General features: G+C 39.5%; 1 protein-coding gene across 1 annotated transcript; it reads left to right on the top strand.

Annotated features, from left to right (window-relative positions):
* The first annotated feature begins 833 nt into the window (after positions 1–833).
* On the top strand, positions 834–4,933 carry PDXP (pyridoxal phosphatase). The gene is made up of 2 exons (XM_087934816.1): positions 834–1,772; positions 3,264–4,933. Exons 1-2 carry the CDS (start codon positions 1,169–1,171, stop codon positions 3,587–3,589), a joined length of 930 nt encoding a protein of 309 aa, XP_087790942.1. The 5' UTR covers positions 834–1,168; the 3' UTR covers positions 3,590–4,933.
* The last annotated feature ends 12,840 nt before the right edge of the window (positions 4,934–17,773 follow it).

The following is a 17,773-nucleotide window of genomic DNA, read 5'->3' as shown; positions in this document are numbered from 1 at the left end:
ATAGTTGTGCTTTTAAAGTTGTAGTGACGTTTCGGCAGAATCTCATCTGCCATCCTCAGGCTTGTGTACTGGGCTCTTTATAATCTTGTGTGTCAGGCTTAGCAGCCATTTAGCTAAGCCTGACAAACAAGATTAAAAAGAACCCAATACAGAAGCCTGAGGATGGCAGATGAGATTCTGCCGAAACGTCGCTATAATAAAAGCACAAATATTAAGACGTGGGAAAATACCCGAAGAAACCTAAATATCATACACATACATATATACTGTATGTATGTATGTGTGTGTGTGTATGTATGTATGTATGTAATATATATATATATTACATACATACACACACGTATATATGAGATGAGCATTATTTAAATCAGATGATGCTGATGATAAATGATGGAAGAGGTGGAGATGGAGAGAGATATAGAAATAGATATGATAGAGATAGAGGAAGAGAGATGATATAGGTAGTCAAGTAGATAAATCTAGGACAGGGGTCTCCAAACTTAGCAACTTTAAGACTTTACTGGGAATTGAAGTCCACAAGTCTTAGAGTTGCCAAGTTTGGAGACCTCTAGGATATAATCCCTCTGTTACCCCGCGGTCTTTTCCCACGGTCCGTCACCTGAGTTTTTTTCAAACGTTCCTTTGTAAGATGAGCCCGTCGAGCTTTGATCCTCCGATCCAAACAGGTCTACAACACGTGCCACTTTATTTTGACCCGCCTCTTCCTTCTTTTCTTCCACCAATAGGCTAAAGCTACAGGGGCGGAGGGAACATTGCTTTGCCCTTCCCGCTGCTCATTTAGAAAGGAAGACGAGCGCCCCCTTGCGGGTCTTGCTCAGAAAATGCATTTTCTTTCTTTCTCTCGCCCCCCCGCCCCCCTTTTGTGATCCGCTTCTCACGCAGCCCGCCCGGCTTCCATCACTTCGGGCGACCCCTCCTGCCGGAGGGGGTTAACTGCCTTCATCGCATCAGCTCCCGCCATTGGACGACGACACCCCCGCCCACCCCAGCTTTCCCTCCGTTTCAGTTCTAACCGGGTCGAGCCCCCGGCTCTTCGGGCATCTGATTGGTACCGTTTCCTAAATCCATCAAGGGAACGGCGCGCTTCTGATTGGTTGCGGTCACCGCGAGGAGGACCGGGTGGAGGGGCGGCGAGAGCGGTTCCAGCATGGCGGGCTGCAGGCGGTTGAGCGGCGCTTGTCTGCGCGAGGTGCTGGGCGAGGCGCAGGGGCTGCTCTTCGACTGCGACGGGGTCCTGTGGACCGGAGAGCGGGCGGTTCCTGGGGCGCCGGAGCTGCTGGAGCGCCTGAACCAGAACGGGAAGAGCACCCTGTTCGTGTCCAACAACAGCCGCCGCTCCGTGGCCGAGCTGGAGCGTCGCTTCTCCCGCCTGGGCTTCCGCGGCGTCCGCGGCGAGCAGGTGTTCAGCTCCGCTCTCTGCTCCGCTCTCTACCTCCGCCAGCGGCTTCTGGGCGGGGAAGCCGGAGCTGGCGACTCGACCCCGGGCCGGGTCTTCGTGCTGGGCGGGGAAGGGCTGCGCGGGGAGCTGCGCGACGCGGGGCTCCGCCTGACCGGAGAAGAAGGGGACGGCGACGAAGAGCCTCCGGGCCAGGAGGCCCTCCCGGTGCGCGCTGTCGTCGTCGGCTACGACGACCAGTTCACCTTCGCTAAGCTCTCGGAGGCCTGCGCCTATTTGCGCGACCCGCGGTGCCTGCTGGTAGCCACCGACCCAGACCCCTGGCACCCGCTTAGCAGTGGGCAGCGCACCCCGGGTGAGTGAGGGCGGCGGGCCGGAGGGGGCCAGGCTCTGGAGCCCCCTTGCCAGCCCCGGGTGGGCGTCGAGGCCCAGTTGCGTCACCCTGCCCTGGGCCTGGTAGCTCGGTACACATCCTGCATTTCCACAATACCTAAGAGAAAGGGGTAGAGAGAAAAAGAGGACAACCATCCAAAGCCTTCATATGATCTGGGTAGGCTTAAGGCTGAGGAATGGATTTTCACTTGTTATACACTCTACTCTGGTCTTCAATATCTTGCTTTCTGTACAGTTTAATAAATGTCCCATAATGAGATTTAAACTGACTAATATTTCATTCAGATAACAGCATACAGTATAGAAGTACACACCATAATTTATTTGAAGAATCCTGACCTGCTGAGCAAAGCTTTGACCAGATAAAGGTAGTGTGAAATCAAGGAATGTTCTCAAAGTCAAGTGTGCCTTTTCCTAAAATGCTGAAGAATTTAGCCTTTATGTCACTTTTATTTTATATTTTACTAGCAATCATTGTTGGAAGAACCCTTGGTGTATTAACACTGCCAGTGATCAAATAACCTTGTGGAAGTTCTCTTGTGTTGCTATGATATGAGCCTGGCACAGTTTCTGTATTCAGGGTTGTTGTTATTTTGATAGCCCCTTTTGCATGGTTGTTAATTAGCAATTCCAATAAGATGACTTTTAGTAAGGTGATTTGCAAGTAGAAAGTAAATGTCTATTAGTCAGCTGCTGCACAGCTCTTCAAATAAGATGAGTCAATATTTGTTTCCCTGCCTGGACCATTGCAAGCAACTCCTTTTAGAGCTTTAGGAATTTTAAGTTGTTTTTTTGTGGAACTTAGAAATATCCCTGCACTGAATGAGACATTCTCCATGATTGGTAAGAGAAGTGGGCGGGGGGGATCTTAATCTCTATTGATATATATCTATGAATCTTCAAACATCCTAGTCTTGCCCTCATAAAAAGGTTATTTGTTCCCCACTTTTTTTTTGAAAACTTTGCTCCAAAGTTCACTGATTGATCTTAGGTATACATTACTATTAGCAATGCTACTTGTATCCTGTATAGCTATATATTATATGATAACATATACTTATATTATACAGAGTAATAAATTGTATCCATATCTAATTCTAGTCTTGAAATGTTACATACTCAAGCATATCTGCTTCTGAACAAATGGGAAGTTGATTCTTTAAGTTGGGATAACTGAGCTGATAGATTTTCTTGGATTATAATGTTATTTACAGTAAAATCTTTAGAAACATGTGAATCTGTTTCATATAAATAGTAAAATTAGATGCAAACCTTCCATTTAAGTGAAAGTTTACTTTGTCTCGCTAGTTTGAACCCAAAATGACCCATTTCACTCATCCTTTATTGGTTGAATTAATTTGGATTACCTAAATATGTCAGGCAGTGCCTGGATTGCTGTTGCTAACAGGGGTCAATCTTTTGATTGGTGGTTGTTTTGTCTCTTCTCTTTCAGGGACAGGGAGTCTCACTGCTGCAGTTGAAACAGCCTCCGGTCGCAAAGCAACAGTAATTGGAAAACCAAACACATACATGTTTGAATGCATTGTAGAGCGCTTTGGTGTAGATCCATCCCGCATGCTTATGGTGGGTGATCGGCTGGAAACGGATATACTGTTTGGCAAGAACTGTGGCCTTGATACTGTCTTGACCCTGACAGGTGTCTCTGATTTAGAGGAGGCACAGGCTTACATGGCCAGTGACAGCCCTTCAGTCAAGGACCTGGTGCCTCACTACTATGTGGACAGCATTGCAGACTTAATACCAGGCCTGGATGAATGAGGGGAGAAGTGGGTGGGAAACAGTCCTGTTTCCATTCCAGACTGCCAACCTTTCCTCCTCCTGTCTCCCCTCTTGAATCCGGGCTCATCACATTCCAGTGTTTCTTCAAGAATGAAGAGAGTGGGACTAATTCCCCTCTCATTCTTTAAGATTACTCGGTTTTATTTTAGACACAGTAGGGGAGCAGGAAATCTAATGTGAAAAAAAAAGGTGGTTTACAGGCCAAACTAGTATTTATTACTGTTTTTCATCACAGTAACTATCTAAGTTATTTTAATTTTATTGTAGCCAATAGTGGTCGTCTTACTGTTGGCCTTTGCTTTACTTTGAAGCATAATGATGTACTTGATGTGCTTTTGTAGTGTTCGTCTCCAGGCTTAAATATAACCACTACCATTCCACGCCTGTTTTGAAGTTCTTCTCCAAGAACCTATGCTGTGAAAAGGAAACATCAGGTACATATTCAGACAACATGACATTGAGCTTCCACAAAATAGTCCTTTGGGTTTATTCCTGTGGAAGTTTATGTAGTTGAAGTTCATTCAAACAATTTAGCTGATCCAGGAGTTGTAAGAACTAAGACCATTTTTAAAATTGAAGCTAAATAGAGGAGCCATTCTAACAGAATCAAATAAATTCCTCCATAGGATTTGTTCCAAAGTGCTTTGTTTTGTGCAGGAAAGAAAATGACAGCTGTCAAAAGGAACTCAATATCCAGAGTATATATTAATGAATTAAAATGTTAATATCCTTTTTCTGTCTTGAGTCTTATCAGCTTAAATGTTTCTTTATCCAATTTCATTTTGGTATATGGAATTGCTACTGCTGCATCAAACTAAGTTGCATACAATAATTTTGGTGCCACAGTGTTCAAAACTGATGCACTTTATCTTGGTAATTCTTCTGTAGTCACAGCCTCCAGATATTCTTGCCTAAGCAAAATCAAGAACTCGATGATTTTATTCCTTTTTTCCCCCTAACTGGGCAAACTGATAAATTTCATCAGTAAACATTTTAGCTCCTGTCTGTGCCTGATACAATACACCACTGTTCTAGAGGAGGGATGAATACGTGTTCTCCTCCTGCTCTGCCATGGTGTGCTTGACCTGCGGGATAATGTTGGCATTGCCAGTGGTGTCTGTACCACTGTATTCCCAAATCAGTCCTTGCTGTTCTTTTAATGGTTTATTATGTATTTATTAATGTGTTTGTATAAATTATGCTGATCAATTGTGCCAAAGTGGTATGTTGCCTCTGGGCCTACTCACTAACTGTACCTCCATGATGTTGTGCTTTTTCTGACACTTGCTGTCATTCTGCATATAATAAATTGCAGACACCAGATGGGATTTGATTGTATTTATTTAACTACTTTGTGAGATTGCTCAGGGATCACTTCTAAGTCCATAATTTCTTTAATTAGGAATGTGCAGAAATCATTGATAGGGGAACAGAATGTTCCAGAGAACTCCAGAATGCTCAATTTCTCTTACAATTGTGTTGAACCTTCTTCTGGACCATGTCTTTCTGAGATGATCTGTCAGTTTTCAGAAGTAAATCTTCCAAGCCAGAAGAGGTTTGGTGTATTTTAAGAATGATCTTTTATTATAGTCATTGACAAACAAACATAAAATGATACATTCAAAGTGATCCATTGATTCATAATAGCTTCACCATTTTTTTTAAAATGGAGAAAGGACAACTTGGAGATGAGTATTTTTAAAGTGTTCCCCCAAATGTTAATGCTTTAAAAAACTGTTAAGTAAACACTAAAAAATAGTATTTTAATACTTTTGGTTCTGTTCCTGCTCAAACCTTCTCATGCTTTGTAAAAAGCTTTTCCTCGGGAAGAAAATTGGCATAATTCACAAACAGAACACTCTTAACATTCTTAGGAATGTTCTTTTTATGGATTGACAGATATTACCAGAATATATTGTTTTCATTGTAGGCACACAAATCCTGTTGGATAGAGTACAGGGCAAGGGAAATGAGACTGGATTAATAGTCCTCACACAAGCCCAGGATGATTTTTGTTATGTTATTAATAGCCTTTACTGTCTTTTTTTTTAAAGAAAAAATCAGCCTGCTGACATCATTGAGACTAAATATAGGTCAACAATGCTACAATATTTATTATGTTCCATTCATAAAGTTTAATGTCTAATAAATAATGTGAATTAAACAGAACTGTAATGATATACTGAGAAGCCATTAAATGTCCTTGCACTTAAAAAGAAAGAAAAAACATGATGCTACAAACCTTTGGACCAAGGTACCTGTTTATTCATTTTGTGTAAAAAATGGTTTGACTAATCAATCTGCTGCAGATAGATCCTGCAAAACTTGTTAGAATTTTCAAAGCTGGGTCAAAGAAAGAGATAAAATTTTATAGCCATGAGAGCAGGCCAGAATTAAGGACTGCAAATGCATACAAAGATTAAGAGTAAAAGAAAACTTTCCCACAAGCATAACTTAAAACTCAGTTAAGTACTCTTGGGACTGGAGGCACATTAATAATCTGGTGAGCAGACATGGTGGTCATGGCAAGCTTCCAAACATCCATTTATCAGGGTCAAAAGCAGTATGTTTGCTCCACTGTTGGATGTCCTCTATCCAACCCTTTCGCTTACTGTTATCTTTTATGATCACTCACTTTCAAATAAAGGACTCACCCTTCTTCATTCTTTCAAAGTGTCTGGACCTATCTGAATTCCAGAAGTATCCTTAGAAACAAAGGCAATACAAGTTGTTGGCACTTTGAAGTATGCTCATTTCCAATTTTATTTTTTTAAGTCAAAAAATATTTTCAAAGTTCATAGAGCAGAAATTGGCCAGAAGGCCTTCCTCTGATTTAGGCATATTTTTTAATGGGGATGCTCTTGGTACAATAGTTTCTTATGAGTTGTACTATTAGCATGCTATAAAGCAGGAGTCCCCAACCACCAGTCTGTGAACTGGCATCAGTCTGTGACATGCCAGAAACTGGGCCACACAAACAAGTGAAGCCCCATCTGCTGGATGCAGGCAACACATGAAACCATACACCCCTCCAGTCCACAGAAAAAGCCTCTCTAAGGAACCAGTCCCTGGTGCCCAAAAAGTTGGGGCTGCTGGTATTTTGCAGCTTCTCTTTCCAAATTGCTGTGAATTTTACAGTGTGGGATGTCCTCCACTGGGGTGAATAGCCCAACCAGGAGGCAATTAGCAAGTTTCTAATGCTTTTATTAATTTGATCATAAGTCACTTAATGATTCATGCTATAATTACAGGATGTAAATTATGCAAAGAAAATTAAGAAAAAATACATAGAGAATGTATATCTTGCCTCCTGATTCATAGCTATATTAATACAGCAAAAAGACCATATCCAATCCATGGAACATAAAGATCAATTTGAGGAGTAAAGAATCAGGAGAGACCAAGAATGAGACCAGAGGAACACAGGCTCATAATGAAAAATAGTTTTCAATAAAGGGAAGGCATCCTGGGAATGCTCTTAAATAGCAGGAATTCAGGACCTTCCTAATCAGAAGAACAGATGCTCTCTCCTCTCAAGGAGACATGCCACTCCTTGGCCTTCCTTTGTTGACCTTGTGTTTTAAGATTGCGTACCCTCCTGGATTCTGGATTTGACCCTTTGTTCTGTGAGCCGGTGATCACCTACACTGAGTCTGAATTGTTTATTTGCCTCCCATCTACAGGTTCCCCTCTTCAGCTTTAGAACTAGGCAAGTCCATAACAATGACTAAATGGGAATGCTCCATTATCCTGCTTGAGTAGGATCTCACTCAGAATTTTATTACATAGAATATTGGTCTTATATCTCAAGATTAAAAATTGAAGCAGCATTCTAAGATTAAAGGCTTAAATCTATTATTTCAAGAGTAAGAAAGAAAACACCCGATTACAGATTTGGAAAAGGTCATCAAGCCAACCTGGTGATTAATTCCAAGAATTCAAGCAAACAAGTATTTTTATTTTAATAGAGCAAAGTAGAAAATACCATTTTTAACATTTAAATATATTCCTAGCATAAAATTATTCATTGGGCTTTCTAGTAAATGTGATGTAACTATTTCCTCTCTGTTATATTTTAGGGTATCCCAAAACAAAGCAGGATAGGAAAAATATAATAACAAAAAGTAATTCTTTCATTTCATACTCTATACCCATTTCTTAGAATAATAAAGGAAGTAATTATCAGGGTACAATTTTGTTTTATTTGCCTTTCCAGTGATCTGTAGGCTGGAAGCATTTTGATACTTGGGTCTCCAAATAGTATTCAAAAGAAGAAAGTAAATGCCAAGTAAAATAAATAATAGTAAAATTAACTACAGCAAAAATAGGCTTAGATCAGGCTTGTCCAACCCGCGGCCCATCGGCCGCATGCGGCCCAGGTTGCCTCGTAATGCGGCCCAGTGCCCACCCCAACCTTCGTGCCAGAGCCAGCAAGGTGGAGGAGGAGAGGCAGACGCGAGGCGGGGCGAGGCGAGCGCCAGGCCAAGCAGCAAGAGAAAAGGCGGGCGCTGTCAGAGCGCCACCTCCTGCTGTTGCCGCCGCCCCCGCCGCCACTTCTTCCCCTGCCCCCGCCGCTTCTGCCCCCACCGTCGCTGCCGCTTCTGCCACCGCCGCCACTGCCGCTTCTGCCCCTGCCCCTGCTGCTGACCCCGCCGCCGCTTCTGCCCCCGCCGCCACTGCTGCTGCTTCTGCCCCTGCCACCACCGCTTCTGCCCCCGCCGCCGCTTCTGCCCCCACCACCACTTCTGCCCCGCTGCTGCTTCTGCCCCCGCCGCCTTCTTCCCCATACAGCTGCTGCTTCTGCCCGCGCCGCTTCTTCCCCCACCACGCTGCTGCTTCTGCCCCCACCGCCGCGGTGGGGGCAGAAGCGGCGGGGCAGAAGCGGCAGAAGCAGCCACGGTGGTGGGGAAGAAGCGGCGGCGGAGCAGAAGCAGCGGTGGGGCAGCGGCGGTGGGGGCAGAAGCAGCAGCGGCGGCGGGGCAGAAGCAGCAGCGGTGGTAGGGGAAGGCTTCTGCTCCCTTCGCTGCTGCTGCTTCTGCCTTCCAGTCCTGCCTCATCCAGCCGGGCCATTTGCAGGAGAGGTAGGCGCGAGGCGGGGAGCTTTCTCTCCTCCCCTCAAAATTTGGCCGGAAAATAAACCGTGATAAAAAAACTGTGATTAAAAAAAGTGATAAAAATAAATAATTTTTAATAAATAATAAAAACATCTCACTGACTTCATTTCCAAATAAATTTAATATGTTAACTATGTTTTCTATGGTTTTTTTGGATGATCAGGTATCGTTACTGTTATTTTATTTTATGTGCGGCCCAAACCAAATTTTCATCTTCTAATGTGGCCCAGGGAAGGTGAAAAGTTGGACACCCCTGGCTTAGATAAAAGTATAAATTACAAACAAAACAAGAAACAAAGAGAATCCAAACTTCTGATTCATTAGGAATATAAATTGTTTTAAATCCTTGATTATACATTATTCACTCTTTCCATGTAGATGTTAACTTGCAGTCTTTTCCATAATCAAGGCATGGTTTTTGAGTAGCTCCATATGCTGTAATCTTTGAGTAATAGTGGTGTTAGTGATGGGGATAGTAGCTTTAATTGTGGAATAGTAAATAACATGAATTTATTTTCCAGGATCCTTTCGTTTCAAATTTCTGTTTCAAACTAACTCACAGACAAAGCAATTTCATTTACTCACTCTCTCCCCACAAATCTGAGGAAGAGTGTTTATTTCTCTGTTGTTATTTCTCAGGCTGATTCTTTATGGAACATAATATTTTGCCCTTTCAAAACAGAATCTAGCAATTTCAAATTCCTTACTGTTAGTTATGCTTTCTTTGTTTGTTTTATCCCTTGAAGCATCTTACCAGAACCAAGCTTTTTCACAATACTGTCTAGTTTAAAAATGTGACATTCCTTTTCCCTTTAAAAAAATAATTTCAATAATATAAAATAAGAAATCTGTGAACTGTACAATTTTTTTGAATAAATCATGAAATTAACAGGTGTCGCTCATGTCAGCAGTTTGGCCCTATGCAGTAGATGGGCAGCAGAATTATTGTCCACATCTTTTCACTATAAAGCTAGATTTTCAAAAAATGAAGAGAAGTAACATTAGTTCAGGAGTAAACCTATCCACTGAAAAGCTGTGATTAAGATGCAAACTCCAGATAATGGATCTCAAATTTAAAAAGTTCTGCCAACTGAATATACAGTAAATCATTGGGTCAGGCATATGCTTGTCCAAAAGTCTACCAAATGCTCTTGTTTATATCCTGTTCTTGTGCAATATAGAATAGTTGCATCAGTCCCTGATATTATTTTTCTCTAATCATTGAACTTGACATTCCCAAGGCAAGTTTTCTATTTAAGTATGGCAGAGAATAATATGGAAATCTTCCAGCTTCCCCCCCTCTTTTTAGTGAAAGGTTTGGCCATAATGTGCCCTTCTGCTCTTTTCAGCTAGAAAACAGGTTGTGTTTTTATTTATTTACTTTGCTTTTTGTTGGTATTAGTGTTAGTAAAGACAATGGCTAGTAAAAAGGGAGACGAGATGAGAAATGAAATGTGTGTGAGAGAAAGAGTTATGCTCCTCTCCAGAATTTCTTCTTTGCTCCCTACTATCAGAATTATGTCATTGGAGAAACAACATCCACCAACTCTTCTGAAACAGATTATGATTCTGAGGTAAAAACCCATCTCTGGACCGAAATCTTTTTTCTACCTTTTCAGGGATGAGACTGAAGATAACAAAGATAATTTCAGATCTTGATCCAGAGTTTAGAAGCTCTTATATTACCAGCTTTTTGATCTGTTAATATAAAAACATTTATATTTCGGGGCTTCCGGTTTGAGCTTCTTCGGCGATAGACCGAAATCCGCGATCGTGTGTGGTTTTTATCTGTGCTCACCTCTGGAGCGCCCCGAGCCGGCTGATTTTAGGGCTAAGCCACCCCGTAGAGGTGGTGAAGGGGGGGGAGACTGCCAGCAGGGTCGAGGAGAGTCACATCTCCCTTCCCCAGCTGGCTATTACTCCCTTTCCCAAAGGCGGTTGCAGCGGTGGTCAGAAATTGTCATCTCAAAGAACTCGACCGGAAAAGAATGTGCAGGAGGAAGATAAGAAGAGAAAGTTTAGGCAGACCGGGTTGAATTGAAAAAGCAACAATATAAGGTACCCTGGAATATGAATTATAAAGAATAACATTGCTTCCAAAGAAGGCTTTGAAGCAGTGAATGAGAGAGGGAAGGGAAAGGGTTTGTTTTTTTTTTTCTTCCCTAAATTGACAACTAAGAGATTTAAGCAAGAAATCAGCAAAAAATCCACTTTGACATTAACAGGTATTTAAACTGAAAATAAAATGTCAAAGGGATAATAAAGATTTCTGGATTCTAAAAAACTTTTAAAAGAAGGAAAAAAACAAAAGGGTGGGATCTGAAAAAATGGAGGAGACCACCTGGAAGTGAAAGGAATTAATAGTGAAACTTTAACAAGATTCCTAAAAGATACATTTTGACTGAAACTTTGTAACAAGATAATAGAACCCCAGAAAGAGAAAGTGGAAAAAAGAAGCAAGAAGAAACAGCTTTGTATTATTTGGATTACTTGGTGATTTTTGGATTTTTGGCTATTGGATCTAAAGGACCAAAATTAATTGTGTGGTTGTTTAAAAGTTTTTAAAATGGTATCACTCTTGGAAGAATTGAGAATGGAACTTAAAAACAGAAAGAAGATGCACAAGAAGGAAGAGGTTCTTTTGGCTTCGTATTTCAATTTTTAGAATTGGAGATCCTGAACTATGAGAAACAACAAGAAATGCCTGTAGAACAAGAAGGGTGGGACAAAGAAGAAGCCATCTTCAATGACCAAGTATTTCTATGCGGGGAAAAGAAAGGAGAGGGGGGAAAGAGAGTGAAAAATTTAAGATTTGAAAAAACAACCCCCAAAAAGAATAGTTTGAAAAGTAATTACAATATTAGGGAGAAACAAGAGAGTATTACAGAAGAGAGAATCAGAATTAGAGAGAGAAGAGGTCAAAAAGGGAAGGGAGAAGAAGAGGGGGAAGAGGGAAAGGAAAAGAAATTATAAAGGACAGAAACAGGACATAGAGAAACAGGGAAAATGTACAAAGATTAAGGGTATAAGCCTATTTAGAAGACACAGAGATAATGGGTGAAAATTTAATTGAAAGGGGGATTCCGTAAGGGTACATAAGATAGTATTGTTATATTAGAAATAGAAATGAATTTTGAAAATATGAAAGAAGTGTGATTAAAATGATAGATAAAATACTCATTGTAATGTAATAGAATGTTTAATAAATAAATGAAATAAAGAGAATGAGAGAATGAAATTAGGAAAGGAGGAGAACATTTTAATTATTATTAATGTGTTATAAAAATTTAAGTGAAGAGGAATATGAAAGAAATATGAAAAAATTATGGAAATATTATAAGTGTTCCTAGAAGTATGATATCCTATTGAAAAGAAATGTTAAAGATGTTAAAGATTATAACTAATATTAATGATAGAGCTGAATTGGAATAGAATAAGTATTTTATTTATTATTGTTATATATATACTTTCTCTTTAAGAACTTAGTGCATATTTTAAGAATGTACCAAGCAGAATTCGACTGGAAGTTATATGTTATATTGAATGTTATAATTGTAAAGGCATAAATTGAAGTTTAAATAAGAGTTGAATGGATAAAAATTAAAAGATGCAAACGTGTCATACTCCAATCAGTAACTACAGGGGAAATTTTTGTTTAATGAGAAAAGCAAATATGAAATTGAAACAGGACAGACAAAAGTATAAATATAACGATAAGAAAGATATTGAAACTTAGAAAAAGATATATATAATTGAATTTAGAAAGGAATGAGATAATTAAAAGTAAGATTGAGAAAACTAAGGGAAGGGAAAAATTATTGAGAAAATGTTAAAATAGTAATAAGATATAGAATAGAACACAAAGATGAATATGAAATTGAATTTGTGTCTGTATGGAGAAGTGATAACCCGGGACCATGCTATTCTCAAAAAAAGAAATTTTACTTGTATTATGTTTTGTGAAAACCCAAATGAAATTTTTATTAAAAAAAACATTTATATTTCTGATGATGATGATGCCACCAATAAACACTGACATATTAAACTGCAGTCCGTTATAGTTATTGCTGGCTCATTCATTAGTATAGAGGAGTATTGTTCAGTTTATTAAGTTTGCTTATAACATGAAAGGAAAAGATATTAAAAGTGCTTTCATACTTTCAAGGGTAAACATACCAAACTTCTTCAAACTATCTTCTTAGAACTTAGAACTTAGTTTTTAATTGAGTACAATTCTTGGAGCCAGCTATATATCTACTTAATTACCATGCCATCCAGCAGGCACGTAACTAGCTAATCAACATGTCATTTGGTACATTGACAAAAGTCAAGTTCTGATATGCCTACAGTATTCCCACACTTTATTAAGGAAGTTGTCAGATTTAAAAAATCAGATAAGTTTATCCTGACTCTTGACAAATCTATGCTGATTTCATGTAATTACTACATTGTTTTTGAAGGTGCTTACAAAGTGATCTCTGTGATATGTTCTAGCCCAACTACTGATGTCAGACTGACTGGTCTGTAGTTTGATGGATTCTTCTTTTTCTACTTTTTGAAGATAGGATAAAGATTTGTTATCCTTCGGTCACCTGGTGTTTCATCAGTTTCCCAAATATGTTTAAAATATAACAAGGATTCAGTCATATAATCAACTAATTTCTTCAGTACCCGAGAAATGGAATTAAACTGGCCTGAAGGTCTGGCTCATTCAGGGAATGCAATTATTCAAAGAAGCAGAAAAGGTACTTCAGGGAGTCCAAAGGCATGCTCACTGCACCTACTAGTGCCTCCTTAAAAAAGCCACACCTTTTCCTGAGGTCTCAAATGCATATTTTTCTAGGATCACACATCTAAGTTAAGAATATTTAATCCTTTTATATCTTCCTCCACCCTCTGAAGAAGAAAGTGGTTAGCAAACAAGTCAGGAATTTCTGGCCAAAATTATGCTTGAAGGAGTTTGTCTCCCAAAAGATTTTGTTTGGTTGTATCTAGCCTTTGGTACAAAGGGTCAAGGAGGTAGACATCATTCTCTCTCTAACCCAGTTCTTCCTGGAGCCAATCCTACACTTTAAGCACACTACCAGAGTGGATACAACAGATGCTAGCATAATTAAAGTCTCCCGTCACTACAAAGTCAAGTTTCCTTTTAGAAAATACCACCCACATCTTCTTCTCGGTTGAGAAGGCAATAATAGATGCTGACGATAGTATTTATTACCTGAAATCAAGTGCTGCTTATAGCATTCATTTGGATTTTTGAACAAAAATGGGTTACAGTGTAACTCCTTTCCTGCTCTTTAAAAAAAAACAATTTTCAATTGCTGTATTCTAATCAGTGGGGCTCTGGTATGTATTAACTCATATCTGTCCTTCTGTGCTAAAGCTGAAGCTCATCCTTTTGTTTGTACTATAGAAAATGGAGCCATGGGCTTTATAATCCTGTTCTTATACCCAAAAAATCAATGGAAAGCATTATAGTTAGTATTGAGCACACAGATATAAAAAAGGCCTAGCTCATGATAAAGAACAATCAGCAAGGCACATGTTGGCATTTATTACGCTTTCAATCTGACCAACAATACAAATTGTTTGGATACAAGAAGAGAGCTGCCCTTTAAAAATAATAGAGAACCTTTTCCTTTGCTACTTTTTTTTTTCCACGAGCTTGGAGCACATGTACCGGTCAGATTGATGCTGCTCATGAACGAAACAAATTATGTAATCAGGAAAGAAGATGGGAGATCGTGCTTTATAGATTACATTGTATGACTTTGAATTTTAGCGTACAGTGATGAATATATGTGGAAGCCAAAAAGCTACATCTATTGACTATTTTCAGTGTAGCCATAATCAAGGCATGCTTTTTGAGTAGTTCCATATACTGTAATCCTTGAGTAATAGTGGTGTTAGTGATGGGGATAGTAGCTTTGCTAATTAATTGTGGAATAGTAAATAACATGAATTTATTTTCCAGGATCCTATCATTTCAATGTAATTATAGATTACATCGTATGACTGAATTTTAGTGTACGGTGATGAATATAGGTGGAAGCCAAAAAGCTACATCTAATGATTATTTTCAGTGTAGCCCACTTACACGAGTAACACACACAATTCAGCCAATGTCCTGTATGGTTTGCCCTGTGTGTGTGCCTTTTGGAATTTCAGTTGTGTGCCACTACCATAAGCTTGAGAAAAATATGCTGCTTGATGAATATCCATGAAGAGGGAATCAGGAGTGCTTCCAAAGCCGGTTTGGTGCAGTGCAGCAGATGAAAGCCAGTCTGGTGTAGTGGTTAAGCCATCAGGCTAGAAACCAGGAATTCTAGTCCCACATTAGGCACAAAGCCAGTAGAACTCACTATCTGTTACTTTTTTTCCTCCTTCAATCATGTCTGACTCTCAAAGACTACCTGGGTAAGTCTCTGCAGTGTTCTTGGCAAGGTTTTTCAGAAGTGGTTTATTATTGCCTCCTTCCCAGGGCGGAGAAAAAGTGAACAGTTAAAGGTCATACTGAAAAACCTTGCCAAGAAAACTGTGGGGACTTACCCAGGTAGTCTTTGAGAGTCAGACATGATTGAAGGGGAGGAAAAAAGTAACAGTGAGTTCTACTAAATATTAAACCATTATCATTTTTTTTAAAAAAGGCAGACATCCAGTGACACCACTGAAACAATGCAGGTGACAAGCAGTGATGCAATTCTTAGCAATACGGTTATATTTTATTATAGGTACATTCAGGCCACAATAATTTCTTGTTGTCAGGAGCTGCCAAACAAGCTTTCAAACACAGGTGTCTTTTTCCTACTATCCCACACTTTTCCCCACACTTCTCACGCTTCTTGTCAGCCACAGTTCTAAAATCCTGCTCAACTTTGAGTAGTCAACTTTGAGTAGAAGAAAAACTTGTGATTCACATTACAGGTAGTCCTTGACTTACAGCTATCCATTCAGCAATCATTTGAAGTTACAATGGCACTGGTAAAATGGTGTGTAATTCACTTAACAATTGTTTTGCTTAGCAATGGATATTTTGGGCTCAAATGTGATTGTAAGTTATGGACTGCCTACATTTAACTCTTTTAACTGAGAAGACCCAACCTTCCATGTTAGGCAGGTTAAAAGAAACAAATCCAGAAACCCAGTCCTTTGCTCTTGAGTCTGTAAAAGAGCAGGAAAATTTCACTTCCAGATTGCTTTATCTCTGTATTTCAGGGTTGGGATTCGCTAGAACCAGTTGTTAACATTCTAAGCAGTTCAGAGAACCAGTTGTTAGAAGAAATTACTGGCCTAATCCTATAAGGAAAGCAGGAAGAAAACATTCTGGTGTTGCTTACAGAAACTGCCTCTCCGTTAACCCTTATTACATTCTTGGCAGGACTAGACTTCCTGTCTCTGGAACTTCCCTGGAGTTTTTATCCTCTCATTTGCTGGTACTTTGCTTGTGTGGCATGACCATTCAAAGTAACAATGGCACTGAAAAAAAGTGACCATTTTTCACACTTACGACTGTTGCAGCATCCCCACAGTCATGAGAGGCCAGGTGAGGAGATGCGTGCCTCAATGTGAGTGATATTGAGTTGGCCACGCCCAGTCAATAACAGGACCACCAAGCCACACCCACCCAGCCACATGACCACCAAGCCACGCCCATCTCCTAAGCCACGCCACAGAACCAGTTGTTAAAAAATTGAATCCCACCACTGCTGTATTTGCATGCATGCATTGTGTGTGTGTGTGTGAGCATGTATATATAAACCATATTAGCACGGATTGCATTGATTTATGATTTATTTTACAAAATTACAGTAAATTAGAATGCATCTCTGCAAGACTGTTAGTCCCCAAGCTCTTTTCCATTGGCAGGATTTCACATGCTTCTCAACTAAACAACAAAGCCAGAATTCAAAGAGCTTTTATCAGGTGGCTAAACATGTGGGAGTCTTCATTTATTTTGATCAGCAGATTCTTGGGTCAAAATCACAAGCTGTTACGAGAAGTCCCCTTGGTTTCAAAAACAGTTGCATTTCATAACAACCATGCTGTGGGCAGAAAGCTAAGGGTGATTCATTATAGATTTTGAAAATTTGTTTATGGTAATGGTAATTTAATTTTAGGAAGGAAGGAAATGTATGTAGATTTTTTTTTCTGTATCATTATTTTTATTATTAGCTAACTTAACTTTCTAGTGTGCTAGTCCAGCCTCTATGCATGTGAAATTGGATTCTTTTTATGGCCCAATGTGCACCAATTTTCATTTGCTTCCATTGGACCATATTTTATTGCACTATTTAATGCGTGTCCCTGCAGATCCTTCCAAAGTTCTTAGTATCTCTTTTTATTTTAATTGCTACCCTAAATAAAGTAATGGCTTCAATATATATACGTCTGCACTTTATTGCTCCAGATCTTTTAGGAACAACTTAAAACATTGCCCATTACAAATTCTTTGTGGGATCTTGTTATTTATATCCATCCATTGTGACATGAGAATAAATTATTCAATAACTTGTTCAATAAGTTATTAGGTCATTCATTTGACGTCCTCCAATAACTTTCTACCTCTGTGATGTCCTTTTGAAAATGGAACAAAAACTGCATATAGTACAATGTTTTGGATTTTTTGTACACATTAGTCACAGTTAATTTCCTAATATTTGGAAGCTTTGATTTTTTTTTTACTGTTGCTACATATTCTGAGTAACTATGTATGACTTTTTGTAGCAATTCTGCCCTTTTCACAAAATGTCCTATTTACGTTCTTGCAGAATTAATGATGCACTCACAAAATTTTATTTTCAAATAGATATTTGAACCCCAACAACACAACCCCAACCTTAAGATTTATCTCAAAAGACAGCATAGAAACATCATGAGAAGCAAAAAAAAACTTCTCATACATAGCTAGCAGTACTCATGTAGCTGGAAATATGTCTAGTGAGTACAGATTATAGAGCAGGATAAAGGTTTAGGGTGTCCAGACTGAGTCCTATGATCAGAGGTGGTATTCAACAGATTCTGACCAATTCTGGAGAACCAGTAGCGG

The sequence above is a fragment of the Pseudonaja textilis genome, chromosome 5, assembly GCF_049901715.1.
Source record: "Pseudonaja textilis isolate UNSWEBS1 chromosome 5, rPseTex1.2, whole genome shotgun sequence".
In the NCBI taxonomy this organism is placed as follows: domain Eukaryota; kingdom Metazoa; phylum Chordata; class Lepidosauria; order Squamata; family Elapidae; genus Pseudonaja; species Pseudonaja textilis.
Note: the sequence above shows the minus strand (reverse complement) of the source record. Positions and strands in the feature narration are given on the sequence as shown.